We start from the raw sequence: 25,991 nt of genomic DNA, 5'->3' as shown, positions 1-25,991 counted from the left end.
TGTTAAAGCTAGGAATGGCTATTCTTCAGGTGCCAAGATTGGTGTCACTGTTCCTTTGGGACAAGGCATCGGAAGGAGATAGGAGGTGGTTTTTGTCTCTGTGAGGCTTGATTACAGAGAAGATAGATGCTTAGCAAGACTTGGCAAGTTCTCGCCAGCTTTTACAGCGTTTAAAACTCTGCTCAACTTTTGCTCACGTTCGTGCAAGTGAAACAGTTGTAGGAAATTATTGTTTAATTTGACAGAGTGAGAACACCGCAAGTTTAGAAAAGAGGGGTGAGGAACAGTTTATCTTTTTTTTTCTTTTTTTTCTTTTTTTTCCCCTCTATTTACTGGTTACACCGGAATGAACAAGGGAATAAGAGTACTTCTATGGAGTCTACTTCCCAGAGTTCAAATCCGAGACACTGTTTTTGGTTCAATCTTAGGATCTTACTGAACATACATCAATCTGTTCAGGATGGATAGCACTGAGAAGTTTGAACGCCTCTCCAGTGCTACTGTTTTGGGAACAAGCAGTTCGGGTTGAACTAATCTTCTTTGGTGTCCTGTTATCACCGTAGAAGTCTCTCTTCGGGACAACTTCACCTTTGCTCTCTTCATTAGAGAATGAAGGAGGTCTGCTTCCAGGCCTTATTCTTGTCTCTCAAATGAAGAAGAATTAGGCTGGAGCATGACTTACAAGAACTTACGAATATACTAGCATATTTTCTTTGTGACATGCTTCTGTTGCATCATCCGAGTAATAGGCGCATATCTGTAAGTTAATTTTTCTGGTATGTGACCGAGACACATAATACCTTCTCTTAATTAACCTGAAACTCAGGACAGTCTTTAAGGCCTCCCAAGAGTTTCCGGTTTTGATTTTAAGATGACTAGGGGTATTGTTTTTCACTTACACCACCACAACATTGGCATTATCACCGAACAAGAGGGTCTCTTTCCCTCCCATTTCGGTTCAAATGCAGATGCTCGATTGTATCTTTTTTGCGTTCGATGGTTCTAAGCCGAACGCATTCCATCATGGAATGCACTACCAGGCAACTCAGTATAAGGAGTCGAGTGAGGGGCAAAGTACTGCCTTCTCTCCGAGATTCTCTTTGTCTTAGTATTGTTTCCCCTCTATCGACGATTAACTACCAATTCGAATCTTTCTGCCCGGCCATCACAGACTTAGGTCTCTGGTTGGTTTGGAATTCTCACATAAGGCACATGTCTCGTGCTCCACATTTGCCATTGCGAGAATTTTCAGAGATATATCTCATTAGACTCATTATCTTCTTTCTGTTTACCTCATGGTATAACAGAAGCCTGTAATCTTCTGTTCCATCGCACCTGTCCCATCAGCCGCTGCAATGATGCAGAATGATTTTTTTGAGACAATTTTAGTTTTGTCTTCTAATATATATTTTCTGATTCATAAGGTGTTCAGTTATTCTTTGTTCACCCTGAATTGAAAATGAATAACGGAAGACTCCGTCTGTTCCCCGCCCAACTAGCTTTGCTTCCAGAGTAAATAGGAAATTCCTCCCTAATCCAACCCACAAGAAGCGGTTCTTTAGGGAGTACAATCCCTATGTTTTCATTATTGAAAGACTCTGCTTTCGTAGCAAGCACCAACTTTCTTGCCGGGCAGCAATGAAATAGCGGAATAACTTTCTCAGTCCTCTGTAAAACACCAGGGATTAAAGCTGTCCTCACTGGTTGGTGTCATTGACGGGACTTTTTCTATGACCAGAATTGTGAGAGTTCACTTCTCTCCGATTCAACTGTGAAGATGTAGGTCCGCATTCTCCATAGTCATTCACTGAATATAGTATTGTTTTCCTTGTTTGAGATTCAACTACTGATGAGAAACTTCTCTTGTCTTGCCATCGCAGGGACCTCAGTCTCTAGAATGCATTGGACTCTCGTCTAATGTGCACATGCCTCATGAAAATCATCATCTTGTTTCTCAGCATCATTGACAAACAAGATAGACGACCTACATGGTTCGTTTTCAACATCATTCTTCAAAAGGCTGGTGTCATGTCATGAATGTCTCAGATGCACAATCATTCAGCTTTTGTTGATGAGTCTGAATCCTCAGTAATCTCCTGCACTTTGGAGTTTGTATTGGTTGATTGATCCAGATTAGTCATTATTTTGTCTTATTGGTGTATTGTTGTACCTACGAAGGATTGACATCCTTCATTGAGTATCGAAACCTTTATTTACTGCTGACCTCTAGTGCAGAAGTGTGTAATGACACATCTTCCTCCGAGTCCTACGAGATCCTGAGAAACTTCTCTGCAGTTGGATATGTCCATTGTTTGCTCTCTCAGAGAATGAGCAGTGCCAGTGGCTGGGTACTTTTCATCACCACATTTATATCTTTCTTCCTTTGGGTCTGCCCACAGGTCCTTGGAACCTCTTTTCTTTTCGACTGGTGGTTGATGCTCACAGGTTGTTTGCTTACCCAGCTCCTTCAAGAGGACAAGTTGCATCTCGCCTATGGTGCGGCGGCTATAGAGGTGAAGGAAGGATGTAAGTGGACTGGCCTCGTCCACCATTCCCTTCCTCGTCCATTCTACTACCTCTTCCTTCAGGTTTTGGGGGGGGGGGGGGGGGGGGGGGGGGGAGGGGGTTTTGTTGGGGGGGGGGGGGTGGGGGGGGGGGGGGGGGGTGGATAGTTCTCGAACTTACACTTCCTGGTCGGGCTCTCTACCCGACAACCACAACACTGTTTCTCCCGTTCATGCTCCAGTGTTTACATTTTACTCCCTACTGCCAGTTGATGTCCTATGATGTCACCACACCAACAACCGGTAGTCCAAAGTTCAATTTTCAGCTTGGCCAACACGGAATCAGAGGAATTTATTTCTGATGATAGAAATTCATTTCTCGAAATAATGTGGTTCGGATTTCACAATAAGCTGCAGGTCCCATTGCTAGGTACCCAATTGGTTCCTAGCAACATAAAAAAATATCTAATCCTTTGGGCCCAGCCTTAGGAGAGCTGTTAATCAGCTCAGTGGACTTGTAAAACTAAGATATACTTAACCACACCAACATATACACTTTTAAACATGAAGAATGTTTTGCAGTAAAAATCTTATAAAATTAAACATGTGCTTTTTATACAATTCGTGAATAAATAACTCCCATATTATTTCACTAATGCAGAAAATAGAAAAAATAATTATTAAATTCTAAAGCACATGTAATCAGGGAAAGCCATCGATAGACCTGTTTACAATGCCAAAGAACCATTGCCTTCCAATGTTTTGTTCACCAGTCCCTGAACCTCTGGCATGGGCAACGGATGCTATGCTTCAGGGTTGGTTGAACCTGGACATACAGTATGCCTTCCTGCCATTCAGCCTGGTCAGGGAAGCTTTTAGCAAGTTTTTAACACACCAAAATATTTCAGTGACCCTAGTAATAGCTCCATTCTGGCCTCTAAGGAGTGGTTCCTGGACCTTCTCATGCTATTTACGGACTTACCATAAAGAATAAGAGAGCTCTTCGCCCTGTAAGGGCTTTGAAATATTACCTTAATAGGACCGAGAGGATCAGAGGGCCTCTCTCGCAACCTTTGGTGCTCTGTCAAAAATCCTTCCCAGCCACTTTAAAAGAATGCAATGGTACATATTCTTTTTAAGAGATATTATTGCTGAGTCACACTTGAGAATTCGGAAGTACCTTTTACCCATCTTTTAAGTTAAAGCCCATAAAATTAGAGTTGTTGCTACCTAAATGGCTATTAACCCTTAAGAGCCAGGCTAAAAAAAACATATGCAGCACGGCAACAAATTCTGAGTACTATATATGTCGTAAAATATGTATGTCAATTTACTGAGATCAAAGGTGCAGTAACTTTTTTGGGATTATACATTTTTTTTTTAATATTTCTTTCTACTTTTCTTTGCAAAATTACAATTATAATTGACATACCATCATAAAAGATAAGAACTAAAGCCAACAGCAACTCCTGTGTATATTTATGAGCAAGTACATGCTCCCTTGAAGTCAAGTAGACAACTGCTAACTGATGAGCTGCCTAGAATCAGCGAGCTGAGCGGCTAAAAGTCGCCATTAGTGAATATATGGGCAATTCGCGGTAGATGGGTACCAGACCCGCTTCGCTAATAGCTAGGTTCCACAAATAGTTGAAAGCCCTATGAAAGCGCATAAAACTGCCTATTTTCTTAGTTAAAACTCAAGAAAAATCCACTAAAAATGTTTATACTTGGATTTTTAATAGTTTTATCACAAAAAAAGCATTTTATGATGAAATTGATGAAAACAAAAGAATTTATTGATATTTCTTATAGAAAAATACAGTGAATAGGTGAATTTCCTGTGAATAATGGGAATATATGTTCCAGAGAGAAATCTGTGACTAAGTCAGTCCACAAATATGGGAGGTTGACTGTAAAAGTAATGGAACCTCTTTCCTGCTCGATTCTTGTAAATCAATGGCACGTAATATTGATGCTCACCACGTGAATCCATCCATATGAGGTTATCTGTCCATTTAGGGTTAATCAACTTGTCGTATCCGCAATTCTTCAGTCCACCTATTGGAGGTGTAAATCAGTGTTTGTGTCACATCATTTGTGTGAAGTGGAGACTGTTCCAAAATTGTTGGGGGACAAAGCAAAGAGGTATTCCTTCTATTCTCTACCTCTTCGCATTGATATAGAGTGTCGAGTCTAAGGGAGCCTGGGGGTATTCTTTACGTACCTAGAGTACCCACCTGTCTTTTAGTGGACGGATAGTGGTTTTTCTGGGCTCAGCTCGTGGTCCGACTGCGGCGAAATATCCTTTAATCCATTAATTTCTAAGGTTAAATGTTTTACTAACAACCCATACCAGAGAATAAATAAAATAACAGGAAAAGGTTCAGTACAACTGACATCGCTCACGTTGACCCTCCAAGAGGGTGTCGGTATGAACACTATGGCGAGTGAAGACCAACTACCACGAAACCAGCTTGCCAATAGAAATGCTCCCACTACAAAATCCCCAACAAGAGGGGAGCCGACCCACCCAAGAGTGGGCAGCAACTACCTACTACTCCATCCCATGCTGTGCCCGACCGCTGCTGCGCCTCGGTGGACCATCCTTGTTTTCAGTTAGCGCACATCGGTATACACCGTGCCCTTTTTGCGCTGTGTTTTTGTGCCCTTTTTTAATTGGATTTATTCATCATGGAGCGTACAGCCATTGGGGGGCACAAGCAGCTTTAAAGTCTTAAGTAATCAGTGTTTATTGCTATTTGGTTTTTTTTCCACCCAAACCCCGGCCTTGAGTCAGTATTTGCCAGTTTTTTAGGTATAAATACCGAGCTCTAGGTCGGAAGCATGGGCCAGCATGGTTCTGCCTCGTGGCGGTTTCGTTCTTGGTATTCCATACCCAGAACCTTGCCCTTACTTTATTACGCTCTGTTATTAGTTACTCCATATTTATATTAAGGGTAATACAAGCCTACGGGGTTTTATGTTCATGCATGGCATTTCCTTTTTCACCTTGCGGTAGGCATCTTGCCATCCAGACCCTAGCCACAGCTCTTTGGTATCGGCCCCCGGCTAGCTTTGAGTGGAAGACTTTTCTTTCGGGTTAGTCGGTACCACTCCTGGATTTTTTTTCTCCTACTGTTTTTATTTTCTTTCTTTACGTTTAGTTTAATTTGTTAATTTTAGTTTAATTATGGTTTTACGTTTAGTGGTTTTTTTTTTTTTTTTTTTTTGCGGGATCGTGTTTTTTTTTTTTTTTTTTTTTTTTTTTTTTTTTTTTTTTTTTTTTTTTTTTTTTTTTTTTTTTTTTTTTTTTTTTTTTTTTTTTTTTTTTTTTTTTTTTTTTTTTTGTTTTTTTATTTTTTTTTTTTTTTTTTTTTTTTTTTTTTTTTTTGTTTTTTTTTTTGTTTTTTTTTTTTTTTTTTTTTTTTTTTTTTTTTTTTTTTTTTTTTTTTTATTTTTCGGCGTCTGGCTTCACCCTAGCTAGGTTATGTCCTTTTTGGTCCCATGGTGCTTCCGCTCTTTCAGCTTCGGTTGCTTCCCTATAGCATCTCTCTGATCAGGATTCGGGTTGTGTATCCTAGGCTTTATTGTTTCATGGTATATCTTGTTACCGCTACCGTGGTCAACTAACGTGATCACGGAAGCAGCCAGGACGCCCTGTCCAGTCATCTCCCTCTACCCGCTCTTTCCATTAGGGCCGGGGGAGGGTTGGTCTTGCCCACTGCTCGCATCCACATACCCAAAAAAAGAGCCTGCCTCCCTTCCCCCTAGCCCTTTTACTTTTCTTTCCCCTAGGCGGAGGGAGTAGGGGGACGGGACAGACCCGAGAACTGTGGCTTCGACCTCTCCAGATTTCTCCGGTACGCTCGGATGACCTCAGAGGGTGGGGGGGACTGGCCTTTCCCCCCCCCTCCTCTTACTCTCCGTCGCTCCGTTGCTAGCAACGAGTCTGTTTGCACCCTCTCCCCGCCCACCCACCTTACTGGGATCTTTATCTACCGGAGCTACCGGCATCCGACGTGGAAAGGTGCTAGTTCACCCTGACGGGGCGAACTGCGGCATAAACAGTTGGGTCTCTGCTAACTCCAACTTCCGTTCGCCGCTGATATCGCGACAAAAAAACGCTCCGCCACGCACCGGATTTAGTCCGGTACGTACCCATTTGTTCCGAACTAAGTACAAAACCGTCGGTTGTATAACAAAAGGATATCGCGGGGAACGCGCCGCCGCTAACCGCATACCAAAGAGTTTTCAAAACTTGAATCGCTTGTTATACCTGGGTCTTGGGGTACTAACTGCGGAGGGGTGAGCCCGGGCCAGCTTGGGTAGGTCCATTGTGATAACCATTCCTTTTCGCGGTAGCCGTCCGTGTTCAAACACCTTACTCCTTCCGCCTTGACCCGGACTTGAGGATAAACAACGCATGACCGCCGACTGTAGTCTTTCTTTATCGTGATAATATCTTGACCATCCTGTGCTTGAGTGCTTTCCCCAGTGCCTATTCCTATCCTTTTATTTATCCTTTAGTATTACCTAGCATCACCATAACTTCCCTGTAAGTATGGGAAGGGACCGGATCTATGGTGGGGGGTTTTTCGGGGAGGATTTGTGTGTGTGTTTTCCGATGGCTATGCGTTGCGGTACATCTTTTGCCCTCGCCAACCTCGGATCCTTCATCTTTGGGTGTATTGCTTTTAGTAGGGGTTTTTGAATGTTCCCCTGATGCATCGTGTTCAACCTGTGTCGCAGGTGGAATAATGATCAGTGGAGGCTCTATTAATGAGGGCTCATGGAGAGTGTGTTTTCAGTGACGCCTAATGTTTTGATGCCGATTAAAGACCTAGGCCTAGGCCGGACTATCTGGGGGGCCTAAGGAAGTGTGTGAGGGGGATAGTGCCCAATTGGAGACAACCCTAGGCCTAGTAATTCCTTCCTTCCCCCTTATTAACGGGGGGTACCCTAGTTAGTGAGGCCTAGTGGTCCATTCCCAAAGAAACCTTAGGCTAAAGAAACCTTCGTCGTCGGGGTGGGGGCTAGGAAAGCAGGTAAGAGGAAAAGAAGCTACCTTAGGGGCTGGGATCCATGTTCCTGCCTCGAACGCGTAACAAGAAGGGGTCCTTCCAACCGAGAGCTTGTTCCCGCCTAGCCTTAAAGGCCGAACTATATAGGTATGGAACCCATAGCAGTAACCGAGGAACACAGCCGGGTGCCAAGGTAACCCCCCTGTTCCTCTCGGGCACAATCAGTCCAGCCCCAAGAGGGATCCGGTGACGGACCTGATTGCCCTCACCCTCGCCATCCTGAGGACAGTGCTAAGGAGCCCCGGAACGGGACCCCAACTCCAGGCAGGAGCCGGAGGCCCCCTCCCCCCCTCCAAAGTTGCGGCAACCCGACGGCAAGAAGCCAGCCAGACCAACAACGCTCGGGGAGGAGGAGCATTCGAATGGAGAACCTTTCGATGCCGGTAAAAAAAAACAAAGGCCTAGGGTCGCCGCTGGAGAGACCAGTTGCCCAAGCGTTTGGAGTGCCCGAAAAAGCGAGGCCTAGGGCATGAGCCTAGTACCTCCCGCATCCACCTCCATCAGTTAGCCTAGGGTACCAGTGGGGGGCCCAGGTCCTCACTCCCGCACTGGATCATTGCGAACCTGGTCAAACATGGGCGGTGGGGAGGACTACTTCAAGCTCCAAAAAGGAGGTTTACCCAGCCAAATGGAGAAGGAAGAAACTCAACAGTCTAGAGGAGTCTGCCCGTAGGATGGAAGAAGCCATGGAAGGGGGTGGGAAGTTGTTCCCTTTTGGAAAAGAAGGTCAGGAGGAACTGTTTTCCGCCCAGATTTGGGTGGACAGTTCTTGACTCTGATTCCGAGTCCCGATTTCATGCTCCGAGGGGGAGCCCGATTATGACCCCGATTCGGACGGCAGTCAGACTAGCTCACCTGCGGAGCCCGAGCCCTTATCATTCAACCAGATTCTGTCGTTGATTTAGAAGCGGCCAATGGCCCTAACAGGAAACTGAGGAAACTGACAACCAGGAGTTTTCAGTCAAGGAGGTGCGGGGAATAAGGTGCTCAACCGGAAGGAAAAATTCACAAGCCCCCCTCGGTCTAGGTCGCTCCCCCCTGGAGCAACCAGGTTACAGGCTAGCCATGGCTAGAGCGTCCCGACGAAGCCAAAGCCACGACTTCACCTCCAACTAGGGTAATCTGAAGAACAGAGGTGGCTTCCTATCCCTGCCTCAGGGGGGCCAGCAGGTATTATAGGCCAACAGGGTTTGACAAAACCTAAGGGAGTCTACATTATTCCAGGGACCTTGCAGATTCTCTTAAGGATGTCAGTCTGGACGCCCTTCCAGAAAATCGCACCTCTTGCTCTTCATCCCTCAGAAACCAGAAGGACTCATTCGAGCTCTTAGCCGGCCCTGGCCCGGCTACGAATTCGTGGATGGAACGTCTAACTGGCAGCACTTCCGCAGTTCTTACCCGAGCTCCAGCCCTCAGCAGCAGCAAAGAACTTGTCCATTTCGTTCATAGCAAGTGTGGGATCAAGACACTCTCGCACCAAGGCAGACAACTTAGCGGTCCTGTGGGCTAATCATGGAGGTGAAAAGGAGAGAGAATGCCTTCAGGAGGCCAAATCGCCAGTGGATGGGAGAGAACCTCCTCCCGGAACCTTTACGGAAAAACCCGCTGTTCCAAGAAAGAACTTACTTCTGCGGAAGAAGTTCCGCAAGGCAGCGGTAGAAGAAGGAGCGATCTCTCCAATCTAGAGGGCTCTCTACCAATTCCGCAAACCCCAGGGCCATAGACCACGGCCAGCACCCACAGATGAGCCCAAAAAAAACAGGTCAAGAAGAAGCGCAGAGGACCGGCTTTTCCCGTGCGTAGGCGAGAGCGGAAGGGAAGAACCTGTTACTCTGTGTCGAAGGGACCAAAGTTCCATAGGGAGAAGACTGGGCGTCCCTTTCCATCAAAGGAGCGGAAGCAGTAAGGGCAACAGAAGAGAGGGAGGTCCGCCCCGCAAGCAAATTCTAGGCCAGATCCTGCCGTCAGCGGAAGGTAGTGGGGGTTGCCTTTGGCTGCCACTTTGGCAAGTGTGGCAGCAAGCAGTGGAGCGGAACGATTAGGACCCTGCAGGTTATCAAGGTCAGGCGAACCGTCTTCCCTTCCAGTATAATCACCCACTCTATCCCCTACCCCATCCAAGTCCCTACCTATCGACCGGGACTTCGGACACCGCGGACGGGCCCTAGGGGAGGGAAAGGAAAATCCAAGCTTAACTTCAGAAAGGGGCGGTTGGAAGAGGTTCCAGGATTCCAGGTCCAGGGTTCTACTTCCATGACTTCTTTCCTGGTAGAAAAAGGCAAACAGGGTGGGTTGGAGGGCCGGTCATAGAACCTTTTCACACCCCTCAACAAGTTCCTTTCTCTGCAAAAGTTTTCGGATGGAAACGGTCAGACTCCGTTCAGAGCTTGTGTCAGGGAGGGAGACTTCATGGTCCGTCAATTAGAATCTTCAAGATTGCCTACTTCCCAAGTCCCCTGTTTTCACCCCTCCTCCCGCAAAATTCCTCAGGATTGTCAGCAAGGGAAAGACTCTGCAGTGCACCTGCCTGTGCTTCGGCCTCGCCACAGCCCCACAAGGTGTTCACCAGGGGTCTTCAGGATAGTGTCAGTTTGGGCACACGCAAGAGGCATCGGTCTGCCTCCGCTACCTGGACGACTTGGCTCATCTTAGCCGAGACGGCTGCGCAGTGTGGCGGAGCAACCTTCAGCTATTTTTTGTTTTCTCATTACGTTCAGGAACTAGGGAGTGGTGGTGAATGTCGGACAAGTCGGATTTCACTCCTAGGCAAAGGATGGCTGTACCTCGGAAAATGGACAACTAGATTCATCCCTCATGAAGGCCTCCTTTCCCCTCGGAGAACAGGGTCCTCCAGGCCTAGTATCTCAAGTGCGGAGAGCTTTGGGGCCCAGCCCTCCCTACGGCAAAACTATGCCAGTCCATCTTTGAAGGTACACATGGGCCTCAATAGAGAAGGACTAGTGCCTCACGAGCAGAAAGGCGTATGAAGGCCGTCTTCAGTGGCTGTTTCAAGAAACAAATGGTCTCCTCAGGAAGGGGACCCCAACAGCAAAAAATTCTTCTCCAATTCCCAAGCAAGTAAGGGGAAGTTCCCTGGAAAGTGGTGGGATGGTGCCTTCCCACCATCCAAGGGGGCAATCTCCTCTCATCTCCGAGAACCCCAGAGATTTCTTCTCTTCACGGATGCATCAAAAAAGAAGTGGTGGGGGGCGCACCTGACGGAGGAAGAAGTGAGCGGCCTGTGGTCGGAAGAAGAGGGAAAAGCCATGCTCACATCAATGGTCTTGGGAATTGAAGGCAGTCTTCCTCTCCCCTTCAGCACCTTCCTGTTCTCAACTCCAAAGGGAAAACGGTGGGCCTAACTGTCAGACAAACTCCACGGTGGGTGGCATATCTAAAAACAAACCAGGGGGGGCAACCATCTTCACTGGATCTCTGTCGACCTGGCAGTAACAAAATCCAGGAGTTAGCCAGAGGAAATGGACATCACCCCTCAAGGCAAAGATATATTCCAGGCAAGAAAATGTTTGGGCGGACCATATGAGCAGGAGGGGAACAGATAATCAACAACCAGAGTGGTCCCTACCACAAGAAGTAGCAGATGGCCTGATAAAGAAAGGTTTGGGGCTCTCGCCGTCGACAGACCTTCTTTGCCACCGACATGGAACAGAAAACTAAAAACTGCCAGTGTTGCTTCTCCCCACTCCCAGACCCCGCAGGCAGCTGGGGAGGATGCCCTCCACCTGCAAGATTGGAAGAACCTGGACGCCTTACGCCCTTTCCGCCTTTCCCCCTGCCTCCCAGGACGATCCTTCAGAAAGATTCGATACTCCGCAGAACCTGCGAGTAACCATTTAGTTAGCTCCTTGGTGGCCGAAGCCCCCCTGGTTCCCCCAGAAGTGCTGGATCCTTCCAGTTAGAGGACCCGGTAAGCCTACCAGAACAGAATAAAGATCTCCTCCGCCCAAACCCAACAACGGATGCCTACAACCAAGAAAAATCCCGGTCGGCCCTCCGCTTACACGGGTTCAGGACTGTCATCAACAAAATCCCCTCCGCGATAGAGGTTTTTTCCAGGCAGTTAGATGAGGGCCATGGCCCGATCCTCGTGAAACCTTCCATCAGCAGATTGTTAACCAGGGAAAGTGGCGACGGTTTCAAGATTTGTGGGTCAAGATAAAGGCAGTTGCCCCAGACGAGGCCACCATCCCTCAACTAGCGAGTTTTTTCCACCACCTCAGAGGGGATAAACGACTATCCATATCGGCAGTGGAGGGGGGTTAAGCAGGCGGCTTTTAAATCCAAGTATTCGCGTTGAAATGGCATGGACCCTCGCTGCATCTCAGGAAATTTTGTTGCTCCTTCAAGCACTTTAGGTAAGGAAGCCTGTCCCCGAGAGAGCTACGGACTCCCCCACTGGGATGGTTAGCCTAGTCAGTCCTGGTAATCCTTTGAGAGGTCCTCCTATGAGCCCTTACATTCAGCTTCCTTGAAGAACCTCACCTTGAAGACCCTTTTCCTCTTAGCCCTGGCATCTTCGAAGAGGGTCAGCAAACTACACGCGCTGTCCTACGAAGTGTCACACACCAGGCGTTGGAGGGATGATGGGGTTCTCGTTTGTCCCTGGCTTTGTAGCCAAGACTCAAGACCCATACAAGCCAGAGGAGATGTGTTCCTCTTTTACCATTCCTTCCTTGGGGGATTTTACCGGCTTTTGACAAAGAGGAACTGATTCTATGCCCGGTCAGAGCCATGAAGCCTACCTCAAGAGGACGAGACAGTTCAGAACCGGCTATCAAACGCTGTTCGTGGCCATGGCAAGCATCCGAAAGAGGTGGCTAAGAATACCATCTCCTTCTGGATCAGACAGGTTATAAGAAGGGCCTACGAAAACAAGGAAGTACCTAATACCAAAGGGGAGGGCTCACGAAGTTAGGGGCATAGGCTCCTCTATGCTCTTCAGGAAGAACCTCTCAGTGGGTCAGTATTGAGAGCAGCACCTGGAAGAGTCAAACCACCTTCACCTCCTTTCTACCTACGAGAAGTTACGTTCAAATCTCTAGAAGTGTTCTCTCTGGGCCCCATTGTCGCAGCCCAAGAGATCCTCTAGGCGTTGGTCACCCGCACTGCGTACCTCAATTTGGAAATACACACACTCACACTCCCAGCAATTCCCGCCTAAGTCTGGCCGAATGTAAGGGGTATGAGTGAGTTTTCCTGGTAATATCCTACGTATGACTGTACTGTCCATGACACGACTTGCCACTACTGACTTACCTGGAGAGTAGAATGATGGCTAAGAATCCTTCAGGAACAGCTCTCTGAGTGAGTATTAGTACCATAGGTTAGGACAACAGCCGGAGCCCCTTGGGTTCTCCCCTATTGAATCTTACCGTGTAAAGTGTCATGAGGAGTAGGGGGTCTGGGTTAACATCAGGTCATGTGAAGTTATTGGCGGCTCTTCAAAGGTACATTCAGGTCACTCACCTTCCCATCCTCAGTTCGAGTCTCCTTTTTGTTAGACAACCGACGGTTTGTACTTAGTCGGAACAAAAGTAATTTTGTCGAAAAATTATTTTTTTCCTATATACAAACCTAGGTTGTCTAACAGATTAATGGCCCTCCTCATCCACCCCTCATTGAGTTATGGCCCCCATTTTGAAGAGTGTCTGTTTAGACTAAGTATTCTAACGGCTCAAAGAATGGTATCACAATGACCTACCCAAGCTGGCCCGGGCTCACCCCGCGCAGTTACCCCAGACCCAGGTACAGCGATTCAAGTTTGAACTCTTTGTATGCGGTAGCGGCGGCGCGTTCCCGCGGATATCCTTTTGTTAGACAACCTAGGTTTGTATATAGGAAAAAATAATTTTTCGACAAAATTACTTTTTTATAGGTTTAAGATTAGTATTTAATTTAAACTATATTAAGTTTAATTTAAGCTACATTAAACCTCCCCCTCCTTTGCCTGCTCACACCGGATCTCTCCGTGGTTATAGCCTATTCAGGCGGTAAGGGAGGGGTTATGCCCGAAATTTTTTTTCGCGCTCGGCATGCAGCGGAGTTCTTTTAACCTTTAGCCTGTAAGTGATACCCTTTTACGATGCTCATGTGTCTTTTCACTTACAGACCACCAACTGTGAGCATCCGGATGCACTGCCACGCTCCAGGACCCCTGTGGGCATGAAGTCTGCCGGTCCCCATGCTCCATGCGCGACTCGCACGGGAACCTCCAAGTCTGGTTCACGAGACCTGCACCATTTGCTATGATCTGGTGAGCCAGCTCTTAGACGGGGTAGTATTTCCAACTCCGTTAGCCAATCCCTACATGATTATAGTTCTTAAGTTTAATTTTTAATCTTTCTTAAACTTAAGCTAATTTTACATGGGATTTCGCATCCCCTATAATTTTAAGTTAACCTTTTACTTAAGTTTTAGTTTTAAGTTTAATCTTAAAAAACTAACAAATACCCTCTCTTCCAGGCTCCGGCTGTGAGGGACACCGCACTAGCAACCCTGCGGGCCTGGTTCGGCGGTTTTGGGAAGAACGCCGCCAAGGGTATGCCCTACATTCTCGAGAAGAGGTTGGCGGTCCTGATCTTCCCCGGCGGCAAGTCAACGGGCTACGTCGACCCAGCAGAGGCGGCCCCGACTATTGCGCTCATCCAGCAGCAGCTCGCCGCTTCGTTGACTGATCCAGGCCAGGACATCTCGTCGGAAGTCGCGACGTTAGATTTAAACATTGAACCGATGGTAGGTGTTGACAACCTGTTGGTCGAGGTGAGTACGTTGGATGCCCAAGGGCTGCCCTTGGGTGCCACTGGATCTTCTACTCCTGCAAACTCTCCAGCTTCCTTCCAAGGCTTTACAGGAGCCGAACTTTATACTTCTCCTGATGCTTCTGTTAGACCTAAGGTCAAAGGACAAGCGGTGGTTAAAACCTTGACTAAGACGTCGTCGTCGTCTAAAAAGACGTCGTCGGCGTCATCATCATCTCGCAAGTCTCCGGCTACAAACCCCGGAGCAGAGAGGTCTAAAGCTTCTGGGTCCGGCTCCAAATCCTCAAGGAGTAGATCCTCCAGGGAGAGATCACACACTCCAGCGGAGTCAACCGTCCACTTCCTGATTTGGTTCCTGTTCAGAGCTACCCGTCCACCTCGCAGCAGCTCCGGCTTTGGATCCCAACGCTGGCCTGTTGCAACAAATGGGCGATCTGGTTGGGACTCTAAAGAACAGTATGGAACAGATGTTCTCCCGGTTGTCTGATAGGATCAACTCCCAGGACAACATTATCGCCGGACTAAGCCAAGCTCCGCTAGCTACTCCCCCACCTTTCGGCACAGGGGATAGCTCAGTTGCCACCATATGACTCTCTGCCTCCGTTCAGCATGAACAATCCCTGGAGAGTGGCGTCATACGCCCCTTCCAGGACGGGCTTATTCTATCCCGGAATGTGGAACTCGAAGGATTGAGGACTTCGAGTTTCTACCCGGAAGATCTCCAACCTCCGTTCATCGGCTACGCCAGGCTCACCGCCTCTGCCATGACACAGATGATAAGGTCCCTAAAGAGACAGTCCTCTATTTCACGTGACCAGGCTCAAGAGAATGGCTCAGGTGCTTAGAGGACATGGACTGTTCAACACGAAAATACAGCCGTTTAAGAGTCCATTCACAATCTTTACAATGGAAGAGGGTACTCCGCTTCCTTTCTTGACAAAGATTGCTACGGTCACTATCACAGCAGCCCAGAAGGGGGATTCGTTACCGCAGCTAAAGGAAGCGGACCCTACATCTCCTTTACTTCCCTCAACCGGAGATTTGTGGGAAGACCTGCCCAACACTTTTTCTGCGGGCAAACTCAAACCAGACTGTGCTATGGAGCAGTTTGGTGAGAAGCTGCCTAGACTTCCAGATAGCCTCATTCAGGCAGAATTTGATGCCAAGTCTAGGCTGGCCAGGTCTATCAATACCATGGCCATGACTGAGTTGGCTACCATTTCTTATGGTTCCGAGCCACTGTTCAAGCTAATCACCAAGTCACTGACTCAAACGGTGCAGTCTGACATGTTCGAGTTCGCCACAGCCAGAACAAACTGTCGGAAGCATGTCCTCCAAGAAGCAACTATTCGGCATGAACCGAATAAGTTGCTTTCATCAAACATCTGGGGAGCAGACCTCTTCCCAGATGTAATGGTAAAGGAGGTCCAGGCAGAGGCTACGAGGCTTAACCAAAGCCTTAAAGATCGTTGGGGTCTCACGGCAAAGAGACGCCAAGATCAAGCTGTCAGAGGTAAGGCTCAGAAGAAACCCAGACGTTTCCAGCCTTACCAAAAGAAACAGCAACGGTTTGCCCAGCCTGTTCCGGCTGTTCCTTTGGTGCAGGCAGCCCAACCCTCTACCTCCAAGGCTCAATCGCAGCCTATTTATGTGATTCCCCCCAGCCTCACCTTCCACCTCTTACGCTGTCTCCCCAGCCTTCAATCAAGTCTTCGAGGGCCAGGCCTTTCAGAAGTATGACCGCTCGGGTAGGGGAGGCAGAGGTAAGCGATCCTTTCGTCAGAGAGGATCTGGAGGGTCCCTTAATAGAGGAAAACACTTCAGGGGAGGCCGCGGAGGCTACCAACACCAATGAGGACTTCCAGGTAGGAGGGAGGCTGTTTCTCTTCCGCCACCGGTGGAGTTTCAGCAAATGGGCACAAAGCATTGTGTCGAAAGGCCTGGGTTGGAGTTGGGTGGCGAATCCGCCCCCACCCAGACCTTTCCGCCAACTTCCATCCAAAGAATTGACGGAGTATGCGGAGGGGACCTCCTTCAGAAAGGAGCAATAGCGAGAGTCAACAGATTAAAGTTTCAAGGGCGCTTGTTCAGCGTTCCAAAGAAAAGGCTCACAAAAAGAAGGGTAATCTTAGGACTTGTCCCGCTTAAACTTGGCCATTCGCTGCGACAAGTTCAAGATGCTCACCATCTCGCAGGTGCGGACCTTACTTCCCCGTGGGGCCGTCACCACCTCTATCGATCTTACAGACGCATACTATCATATCCCTATTGCAAGACACTTTCGCCCGTATCTGGGCTTCAAGATAGGAGATCAGGCATTCTCCTTCAAGGTAGTTCCCTTCGGTCTCAACGTAGCACCCAGGGTGTTCACGAAGTTGGCGGAAGTGGTAGTTCAACAACTAAGATCGCAAGGGATTATGGTAGTAGCGTATCTCGACGATTGGCTAATCTGGGCTCCAACAGTCGAGGAATGCCACAAAGCAACACTGAAAGTAATCCAGTTCCTGGAATATCTAGGCTTCAAGATAAACAGGACCAAATCAAGACTCACTCCAGAGTCAAACTTTCAGTGGCTGGGCATTCAATGGAATCTATCCTCCCATACTCTGTCGATTCCATCAGCCAAGAGGAAAGAAATAGCGAAGTCAGTAAAGCAATTTCTAGGACACAACTTGCTTCAAGAGAACCCAGGAAAGGATTCTGGGTTCACTCCAGTTTGCATCAGTGACAAACATCTTGATGAAAGCCAAACTGAAAGATCTAACCAGAATCTGGCGCTCACGAGCAAATGTCAGGTCCAGGGACAAATTATCCTCAGTCCCTCAGATTCTACGGAATCGTCTACGCCCTTGGGCAAAAGTCAAGAACTTGTCAATATCAGTACCCCTTCAGTTTCCTCCTCGGGGATTACTATCCACACAGACGCTTCGTTAAGCGGTTGGGGAGGATATTCGCAGTTCAAGAAGGTTCAAGGAACCTGGTCACCCCAGTTCCGTCAGCTTCACATAAACGTACTGGAGGCAATGGCGGTGTTCTTGACTCTAAATAAAAGGTTACGTCCGCCAAAGAACTCCCACTAAAGCTAGTCTTAGACAGCGCAGTGGTAGTCCATTGTATAAACAGGGGAGGCTCCAATCACGTCATCTAAAATCATGTCATGGTAGCCATCTTCTCCCTGGCGGACAAGTTCAGTTGGCACCTCTCCTCCACCCATATAGCTGGAGTGAGAAACGTCATAGCAGATGCTCTATCCCGATCAGTTCCTCTGGAGTCGGAATGGTCACTGGACAACAGTTCGTTCCAGTGGATTCTTCAGAGAGTTCCAGGTCTACAAGTGGATCTCTTCGCATCCCAAGCGAACCACAAACTCCCATGTTATGTGGCCCCCAACCTGGACCCTCTGGCCTATGCCACGGACGCCCTGGCCCTAGACTGGAACAACTGGGAGAAGATTTATGTCTTCCCTCCAGTGAATCTTCTCCTGAAGGTACTGAACAAACTCAGGACATTCAAGGGTCAAGTGGCTCTAGTAGCCCCAGACTGGCCGAAGAGCAATTGGTACCCTCTAATTCTGGAACTGGGTCTTCGTCCTCTTCGAATTCCCAGTCCCAGGCTCTCCCAGTCAGTGCAAACGAAGACTGTGTTTCGCTTCCTCAGGAATTCTCAAAACCCTAACTTTATGGATTTCATGAAGTTTGCAGCTAAAAGAGATGCGAATATTGATCCTCAAAATATTCTCTTCTTGGAATCTGATAAAAGAGATTCAACTTTGAGACAGTATGATGCTGCAGTCAAAAAGATAGCAACCTTCCTGAGAGAATCAGATATTAGAATCATGACAATCAATTCAGCTATATCCTTTTTTCAGATCTTTATTTGAAAAGGCTTAGCAGCTAGCACCATTACGACAAACAAGTCAGCCTTGAAAAAAGGTTTTTTTTCAATTTGGTTTCAGCATAGACTTGACAGACTCCTACTTCTCGTCTATTCCAAGGCTTGTGCTAGACTTAGACCTTCTGTAAGGCCTACGTCAGTATCATGGTTCTTAAATGATGTTCTAAAGTGCTTCAGAAACTGATAATGACACATGTTCATTTATAATGCTCTTAAGAAAAAACTCTATTTTTATTAAGCTTGGCCTCAGGAGCTAGAATTTCAGAACTGTCGGCATTATCCAGGGATCCGGATCATGTTCAATTTCTTCCCACAGGGGAAGTGCTACTTTCTCCGGAACGTAGTTTTATAGCAAAGAATGAAGATCCTTTGATGAGGTGGGAACCATGGAAGGTTGTACCCCTTCCACAAGATATCTCTCTTTGCCCAGTATCGACCTTACGAGCCTTTCTGCTCCAGGACCTCCTCATCCTCATCGGGTCCTCTCTTTAAGAGAGAAAAAGGTGGTACTTTATCTATTAAAAGGCATCAGGCAGCAGATCCTGTACTTTATTAAGCAAGCCATCCTGACTCCTTCCCTAAAGCACATGATGTCAGGGCAGTAGCCACCTCAATTAACTATTTCCAAACATATGAATTTCGATGAGTTGAAAAAATATACTGGATGGAAATCGCCGACAGTAATTTAAGCGTCATTACTTAAGTCCTTGGAAGCTCTGAAATTTTCAGCAGTGCGGCGGGTACATAGTTTCCCCCGACTCTGCTTAATCTTTAGTAGAAGATCCAGTCCTCCTTTCTACCTATCTCACCCAACAGTTCGTCTATACCTGCCATGTTCATCTACGTTTACCTTGAGTCTTAGCTGCTCTTATGATGGTATAGTGGGTGTCCCTTATTTTTTTTGCTAGGGTCACTCACAATTGATTGTATATAATGATCTCTTTGATGTGATCCCCTTATTTTTATGCTAGGGGACACATCGTATTTACAATGGTTACGGGTTTTGTATATTAAGTCATATACATTCCCTTTTTATGTTAGTTATTGAAGTTTGTTCTGTTCAAGTTATTGTTATAATTGCTTTGAGTTCTTTGTATATAATATCTATACACAGATACTGATTTCAACATATATTCCATGTAAGCCCTGTATATATGTTAAATTTAAGTTAATTTTAAGAAATATTATTAGCATTAAGTTAAATTTAAGTAATATTTCTATTTTGTATCATTGTGTATATGTATATTTATTAGCAATTATATTCCTTTATTTTATGTTATCTTTTATTTGAGACCCTTCTGTTTATTTGATTTTATTCTTTACAATCTTGTGCTATTTCTCTGGTACGATTTCGCGCAGCGACACGAGCTGAGCCCAGAAAAGGGATTTTGACGTAAGGAAAAATCTATTTCTGGGCGATTGGCTCGTGTCGCCAGCGAATCCCCGCCCCCCCCCCCCCCCCCCCCGCCCTGCCCATCCCATCGCTCAAGATTGTCTGCTAAACTTCAGGATGGCCACCAGAGCGCAGCGGTCGGCAGCATGGGATGGAGTAGTAGTAGTTGCTGCCCACTCTGTGGGTCGGCTCCCCTCTTGTGGGGATTTTGTAGTGGGAGATTTCTATTGGCAAGCGGTTCGTGGTAGTGGTCTCACTCGCCATAGTGTTCATACCGACACCCTCTTGGAGGGTGAGCGAGTCAGTTGTACTGACCTTTTCTTTATTTTATTTATTCTCTGGTATGTGTTAGTACATTTACCTTAGAAATAATGGATTAAAGGATATTTCGCTGGCGACACGAGCCAATCGCCCAGAAATAGATTTTTCCTTACGTCAAAATCCCTTTTTTGTGTAGGTAACAGCATTGTCTGGTTTGGTTATTGTGGTATTGTGCCCAAGGCAAGGGCACTTTTCATGCTTTGTTAGCTATTGGAATACTCCTTCACTGCAAAGCTTCCCACTTGAGTAGAGGCTCTTCACGGCTATACCGCCATGCCACTACAGGTTAAGATGAGCACCAATCAGAGACCATATCTTCCTGCTGTAGCTCTCTTACCAGGTAAGGTTACAACAAGTATTTGACCAATGCTAGCTTCCTTTTAATTTCAGTTTCATCAACATAACTCAATGTTTTTAAGTAGAATATGCCCATGTATCCCACCTCCTGTCAAGATAAGAACTAAAATCATTAACAAATGTGGAATTCACCTATGTAATTACTACTTGGTAAGGTACTTATATGAAAATTATATTTTCCTAATAAAATCAAGTTTCATATACTACAGTGGAACTTTGGTTTTCGTACGGCCTGGTTTTTGTATGATTCAGTTTTCGTAGACTTTTTCCAATGAAATTTTGTCTCGGGTTTCGTACATTTTTTCAGATTTTGCGCACTCAGAAACACTCCTTCCGGTGCCAACCACATGACCGGGCCCCATACCAAGCACCCAAACAAAGCATTCCATCTTCTTTCATGTCCCATTTTGCCTTTATTTCTCACTGGACAAGCATCACCACACATGTTCGATGTGTTTTGTGCTATTTTTGCTAGTGAAACTGGTTGCGAGCAAGCCATCATGGGGCCAAAGAAAGTTCTAAGTGCCACCCCTTCAGTTAAAAAGGCCAGAAATATGATTGAATTTAAGAAAGAACTCGTAGTGAAGTATGAAAGTGGTGCATGTGTTAGTGATCTCACTTCATTAACAAAATAGAGATTGCAACTAATGGAAGATGTAGTAAAGCTTTTGTTAGTGTGGATAAATGAAAAACAATCAGTGGGGAATAGTGTGTCTGAAGCGATCATTTGTGAAAAGGCTAGGGTGTTGCATGCTGATCTAAGTAAGAAAATGCCAACAACAAGTGCTACTGTTAGTGATTTCAACCCCAGTAGAGGCTGGTTTGAAAAATTGAAAAAGCATACAGGCATACATAGTGTTGTACGGCATGGGGAGGCTGCAAGTCCGATAAATGTGCCGCCAAAGAATTCATTCAGGAATTCAAAGAATATCTTGAGGCTGGAGGATTCCTCCCTCAACAGGTCTTCAATTGTGATAAAACAAGCCTGTTTTGGAAAAAAATGCCAAAGAGGACCTACATCACAGTAGGAAAGTTCATTGCCAGGGCACAAGCCTATGAAGGACAGGCTAACTCTTGTTCTGTGGAAATGCCAGTGGGGATTTCAAAGTGAAGCTATCACTCTGAAACTCCCCGAGTGTTTAAGAAAAACAATGTTATTAAGAATGAATTGCCTGTAATGTGGAGGACAAACAAAAAGGCATGGGTCATGAGGCAAATTTTCATAGAGTGGTTCAATGAATTGTATAATGGTAAAAAAATATCTCCAGGATAATCAGTTGCCACTTAAGTGCCTCCTGGTAATGGACAGTGCTCCTGCACATCCTTCTGGCTTGGAAGACCAGTTGTTAGATAAATTTATATTCATCACTGGGAAGTTCTTGTCCCTTAATACCACTCCTCTCATCCAGCCCATTGACTGGTAAATCATCTTGAACTTCAAGAAACTTTACACAAAGGCATTATTCCAAAGGTGCTTTGAAGTGACCTCAGACACTTAATTGACCCTAAGAGAGTTCTGGAATGATCACTTCAATATCTTTAATTGCATAAGTCTTATAGATAAGGCTTGGCAGGGAGTGACTTCCAGGACAATGAACTCTGCATGGAGGAAATTGTAGACAGTGTTACCTCGAGAAGGATTTGAGGCTGACCCTGACGACCATACGCCTGTTTGGAATCTATTGTATCTCTGGGGAAGTCCATGGGCTTGGATGTAAGTGGCGAGGATGTGAAAGAGTTATTGGACACCCACAGGGAATAACTAACCCCTGAGGAACTGCAAAACCTACAGCAGGAACAGCAACAGACGACAGATGAGGAATCCAAGGAGGAGGAGAAACTGAGAGGGGATACTGTGCCTACTACAGTGATTAAAGAAGTGTTTGCCAAGTGGAGTAATGTTAAAAATTTTGTTGAGAAGTTTCATCCCAACAAAGACGTTGGAATCCATGTGTCTACTTTAATAACAGTGCATTGTATCACTTTAGGCAAATTTTAAATGACTTCAGAAACAAATGTCTCTTGACAGTTTTGTTGTATGACAGAGGTCCAGTGACTCTCAACCTGGTCATAGTGCCAGTAAAAAACAAAGTGGGGAAGTAACCCGAGATAAGTTCTTGATACCTGAAGTCCTTCTGGAGGGGGATCCCCCATCCAAACAGTAACCTTTCCTCCTCCCTCTCCCCTCCTCTCCGTCTTCCATACACTAACAAGAGTTTAACATAAAGGTAAGAGTGATGTTAAATGTCCATTATTCATTTCATTATTCATTTATATTTATTTCTCATTGTTTTCTGTATGTAATATACTGTGTTTATTCCCTATAAAATGTATTTTTGTTAATGTTTTGCGGGTCTGGAATGCATTAATTGTATTTACATTATTCCTTATGGGAATTATTGTTTGGTTTTTTGTAATTTCGTGCTTCGTGGGAGGTTCTGGAAAAGATTATGCACGAAAACCAAGGTTCCACTAGTTTTTGGACATGGGGCACAAACGAATTGAGGTCTTTGGCTGTGCACCTATTCTTCCTCAAAATTAGCGGGCTAAGTTACATACACTAAAACAAAATTTAACTTGCTGTGTGAGTTGGAACATCAACTATGTAATTCTTAAGTGTAAGTGAAACTCAATTTTATTATGAAAATATCAGGTTCAGTTTACAGACGTATGTAGATGGTATTTTGGTTTCATGATAAAGCTAATTTTATATGTGTGCAATGAAATTATACATAAAACAATGTTAAAATGATAAAGGCTTGTCATTTGAACATTTTGTAAGCACAGGTCCAAGTGTAGTGTGGGCTGTACTAATATGACAAAACAGTCATTGAAAGCTCATTATTTGTTTGTGTATGATTTTAGTAGAATATTTGATACAACTTTGGCTTTCATGTGTTTGTATTGGTAAGTTATTGATGCAAATTGGTATGTATATGTCAGCCAGTCACGTGCAACCCGTCTGCATGTGCCACTTCTTCACCTGTGGGAAGACAGATAAAATGAAACCAACTTACAGTGACAGAAAGCCGTGAGGTACCTTCCCCACCAATACATGACCTTTTTACCAAGTGTAATGACCACTTGAACTCGCCCTAAGGATACACCTATATTAAAGGATTTGGTTTGTATAGTATAGTACATATTAGGAAAAATACAAATTATTTAAAAAATCTGTTATTATAATACATTTATATACTTGAAAACCTTGGCTTTCATTCTGATTTTTGTGTAAGACTGACATTCATTATCCTTCTTTCAGTCATGCATCAATGTTCCATATTTATACTTCCTTGAAAATGTTGGATTGACTGTAAAACCTCTCCAGTTACTTTGGTTTACCACAGCCTTTAACAGAAGTGTAACAAAATGGGCACTCTGGAAACCCAGGTTCTTCAGGGTTTGGTTCACGTAAGTGTTTTTTTTTTGTTTTTTTCCATTTAATTGACAAACACTTTTAATTTATAATTATTACTAGCACTGATCAGATGTATATACACATATTGTATTTAACAAAACATCAACATAAATTCAATACAGGGGGCCAAGTCCCCGAAGTTTATTGGGTGGAGTGGGTTCTGGTTCCCAAAAAAAAAAACAGCATTGATTGATTAAAAATCCGAAAATTTCAGCAATTAAATAGTAGTTGCGCCAAACCAAAAATTTTCAAGTTGTCGGGTCTTCGCTTGACAAGTGTCATAAAACTGGATTGTCAATTACTTTGGACTGTGTATATATATATATATTTTTGTACATGAACTTTCCTGCCAGATATATACTTAGCTTACGTCTCTGACGTCACGACAGAATTCAAAAAAAAAACTCGGGGCGGGAAAATGCGACAGGTAGGTCAGGTGATCTACCCCACCCGCCGCTGGGTGGCAGGTGTATGAACCAATCCCCCTTTCCAGTCATAATTTTTCTGTCGCCGGTGTCGACTACATCTGTTGTCGATACCTCTCGATTTGGGATTATTACTCGTTTTCGCCCTGGATTGTTTCATCGGACTTTTGGTGAAGTACCTGCTCCTTGGCTTGGCATTTGCGATTTGTGGACCGGTTTTGGATTATTCTTTTGATTATTCTTGGAATTTCATTATGTCTGATTTAGAAATTAAGAAATCAACTATGTTCAGAGTTTGTTCTGTTAGCGATTGTAAGGTGAGGCTACGAAAGCTGCGGTAGACCCTCACACAGTATGCATGAGTGTAGGGGGAATGACTGCTCATTATTAACCCTTTGTAATGAATGTGGTAATTTGAATGAAGAAGAATGGAAGGCGTTTTCTTCTTATGTAAGAAAGCTTGAGAAGGACAAAGGTTAAGGAAAGCTTCATCTAGGAGTTCTAGTAGGTCTCGCGCTAGCGAGTTTGAAGTTGATAACCCTGTTGTAGACGTAGCGCCTTTACCAGTTTCAGCCCCTGCTTCCTGCACCGAAACCCGAAGATGCGCCTTCGGAGGTGGACACTATGAGAGCCACTATTCGCAGCATGGAGCTGAAAATTAAAGTGCTAGAAGGTAAGAGTGATAGCAATTTGTGCAGTGATCCCAGTGCAGTGGAGGGTGCGTCTGATCGGCTCCCTAATGCTTCTAGGCCTAGACCTCTTCCAGACTCCCAGACCCAGTGGAGGAGGAAAGTCGAAAGCCGCAGGAAGGTTAGGGAGAACCCCCACCGGTCAGGCGTCCCCTCGGTAGCGCCTGATGTTCGATCCCAGGCTACCTTGGATCGCGCCAAGAGAGAAGTCTTACGGCAATGCTTTCTCGTCTTCGCCTTCTCCTTCGCCCAAACGTGGTTGGGAGCTCTCGGAAGCTTCTCGGCCGTCGAAGAGAGCCTGGCAGGCTTCTTCCGTCTCTCCCCTCCAGCCCTGAAGTTTTTTTCGGAAGATCCTGGATTGGATTTGAAGAAACCGAGGATTTCTTTGGAGTTTCGCTCTCCTAGTAAGGATCGAGCTGCGTCTCCCGTGAAGGACTTTGTTAAGTCTCCTACACGTGTGTTGGCTAGTCTGCAGGCGCAGATTACGGCTCTGGCTGACTCTTTGATTGTGACTTCTTGTCGTAGGAAGGACGTCTCGCTCCCGGTAAAGAAGTCCAGGCGCTCTTCTCCAGGTTTTACGCTATTCGTCAGTAAACCGCCCTCTCTCCAGGAGTGGATCGTAGTACGAGGCGCTCTTCAACGGACAGGCGCTCTCCTGCGGACATCATTTCTCCGTCGGACAAGGGGCATGCTTCCCGTAGACGAGCCTCTCCTGACAGGCGCTCGTCTCGAGACAGGATCTCTCCCGCTGGCAGACGCCAGGAGCCTGGTAGGCGTTTTTCTCATGGTAGCCGCTTCTCCTTCAGGCTTTCGCTCTCCTGTGACCAGACGCCCTTTGGTAGACAGGGCGCTCTTCTCCTGTCAGCCGCCCTTCGCTTAGCAGGCACCAAGAGCCTGGTAGGCGCTCTTCTCCTTCAAGGCGCTCTTTCTCCCGATTTTCGCTCTCCTCGAGTTAGGCGCCGGGAATCTGTCACGCGCTCGCCTGGATAGGCGCTCGTCGCCAGAGATTCGCTCTCCTCGCAGCAGGCGCCAAGAGCCTGATAATCGCTTCCCGCATGACAGGCGCTCTTCGCCAGGCAGCCGCTCCTCCTTTAGACAGGCGCCAGGAGCCTGATAGACGCTTTTCGCCT

General features: G+C 46.0%; 1 protein-coding gene across 1 annotated transcript in view; it reads left to right on the top strand.

The window, feature by feature from the left end:
- The window catches only part of LOC135221209 (membrane-bound transcription factor site-2 protease-like), a 209,759-nt gene that overhangs the window by 55,570 nt on the left and 128,198 nt on the right, over nt 1–25,991 (top strand). Inside the window, exon 2 of the mRNA XM_064259029.1 lies at nt 23,592–23,740. Coding sequence (XP_064115099.1) covers nt 23,592–23,740 — 149 coding nt within the window. The remainder of the gene's footprint in view (nt 1–23,591; nt 23,741–25,991) is intronic.

This window comes from Macrobrachium nipponense, chromosome 2, assembly GCF_015104395.2.
Source record: "Macrobrachium nipponense isolate FS-2020 chromosome 2, ASM1510439v2, whole genome shotgun sequence".
In the NCBI taxonomy this organism is placed as follows: Eukaryota; Metazoa; Arthropoda; class Malacostraca; order Decapoda; family Palaemonidae; genus Macrobrachium; species Macrobrachium nipponense.
Note: the sequence above shows the minus strand (reverse complement) of the source record. Positions and strands in the feature narration are given on the sequence as shown.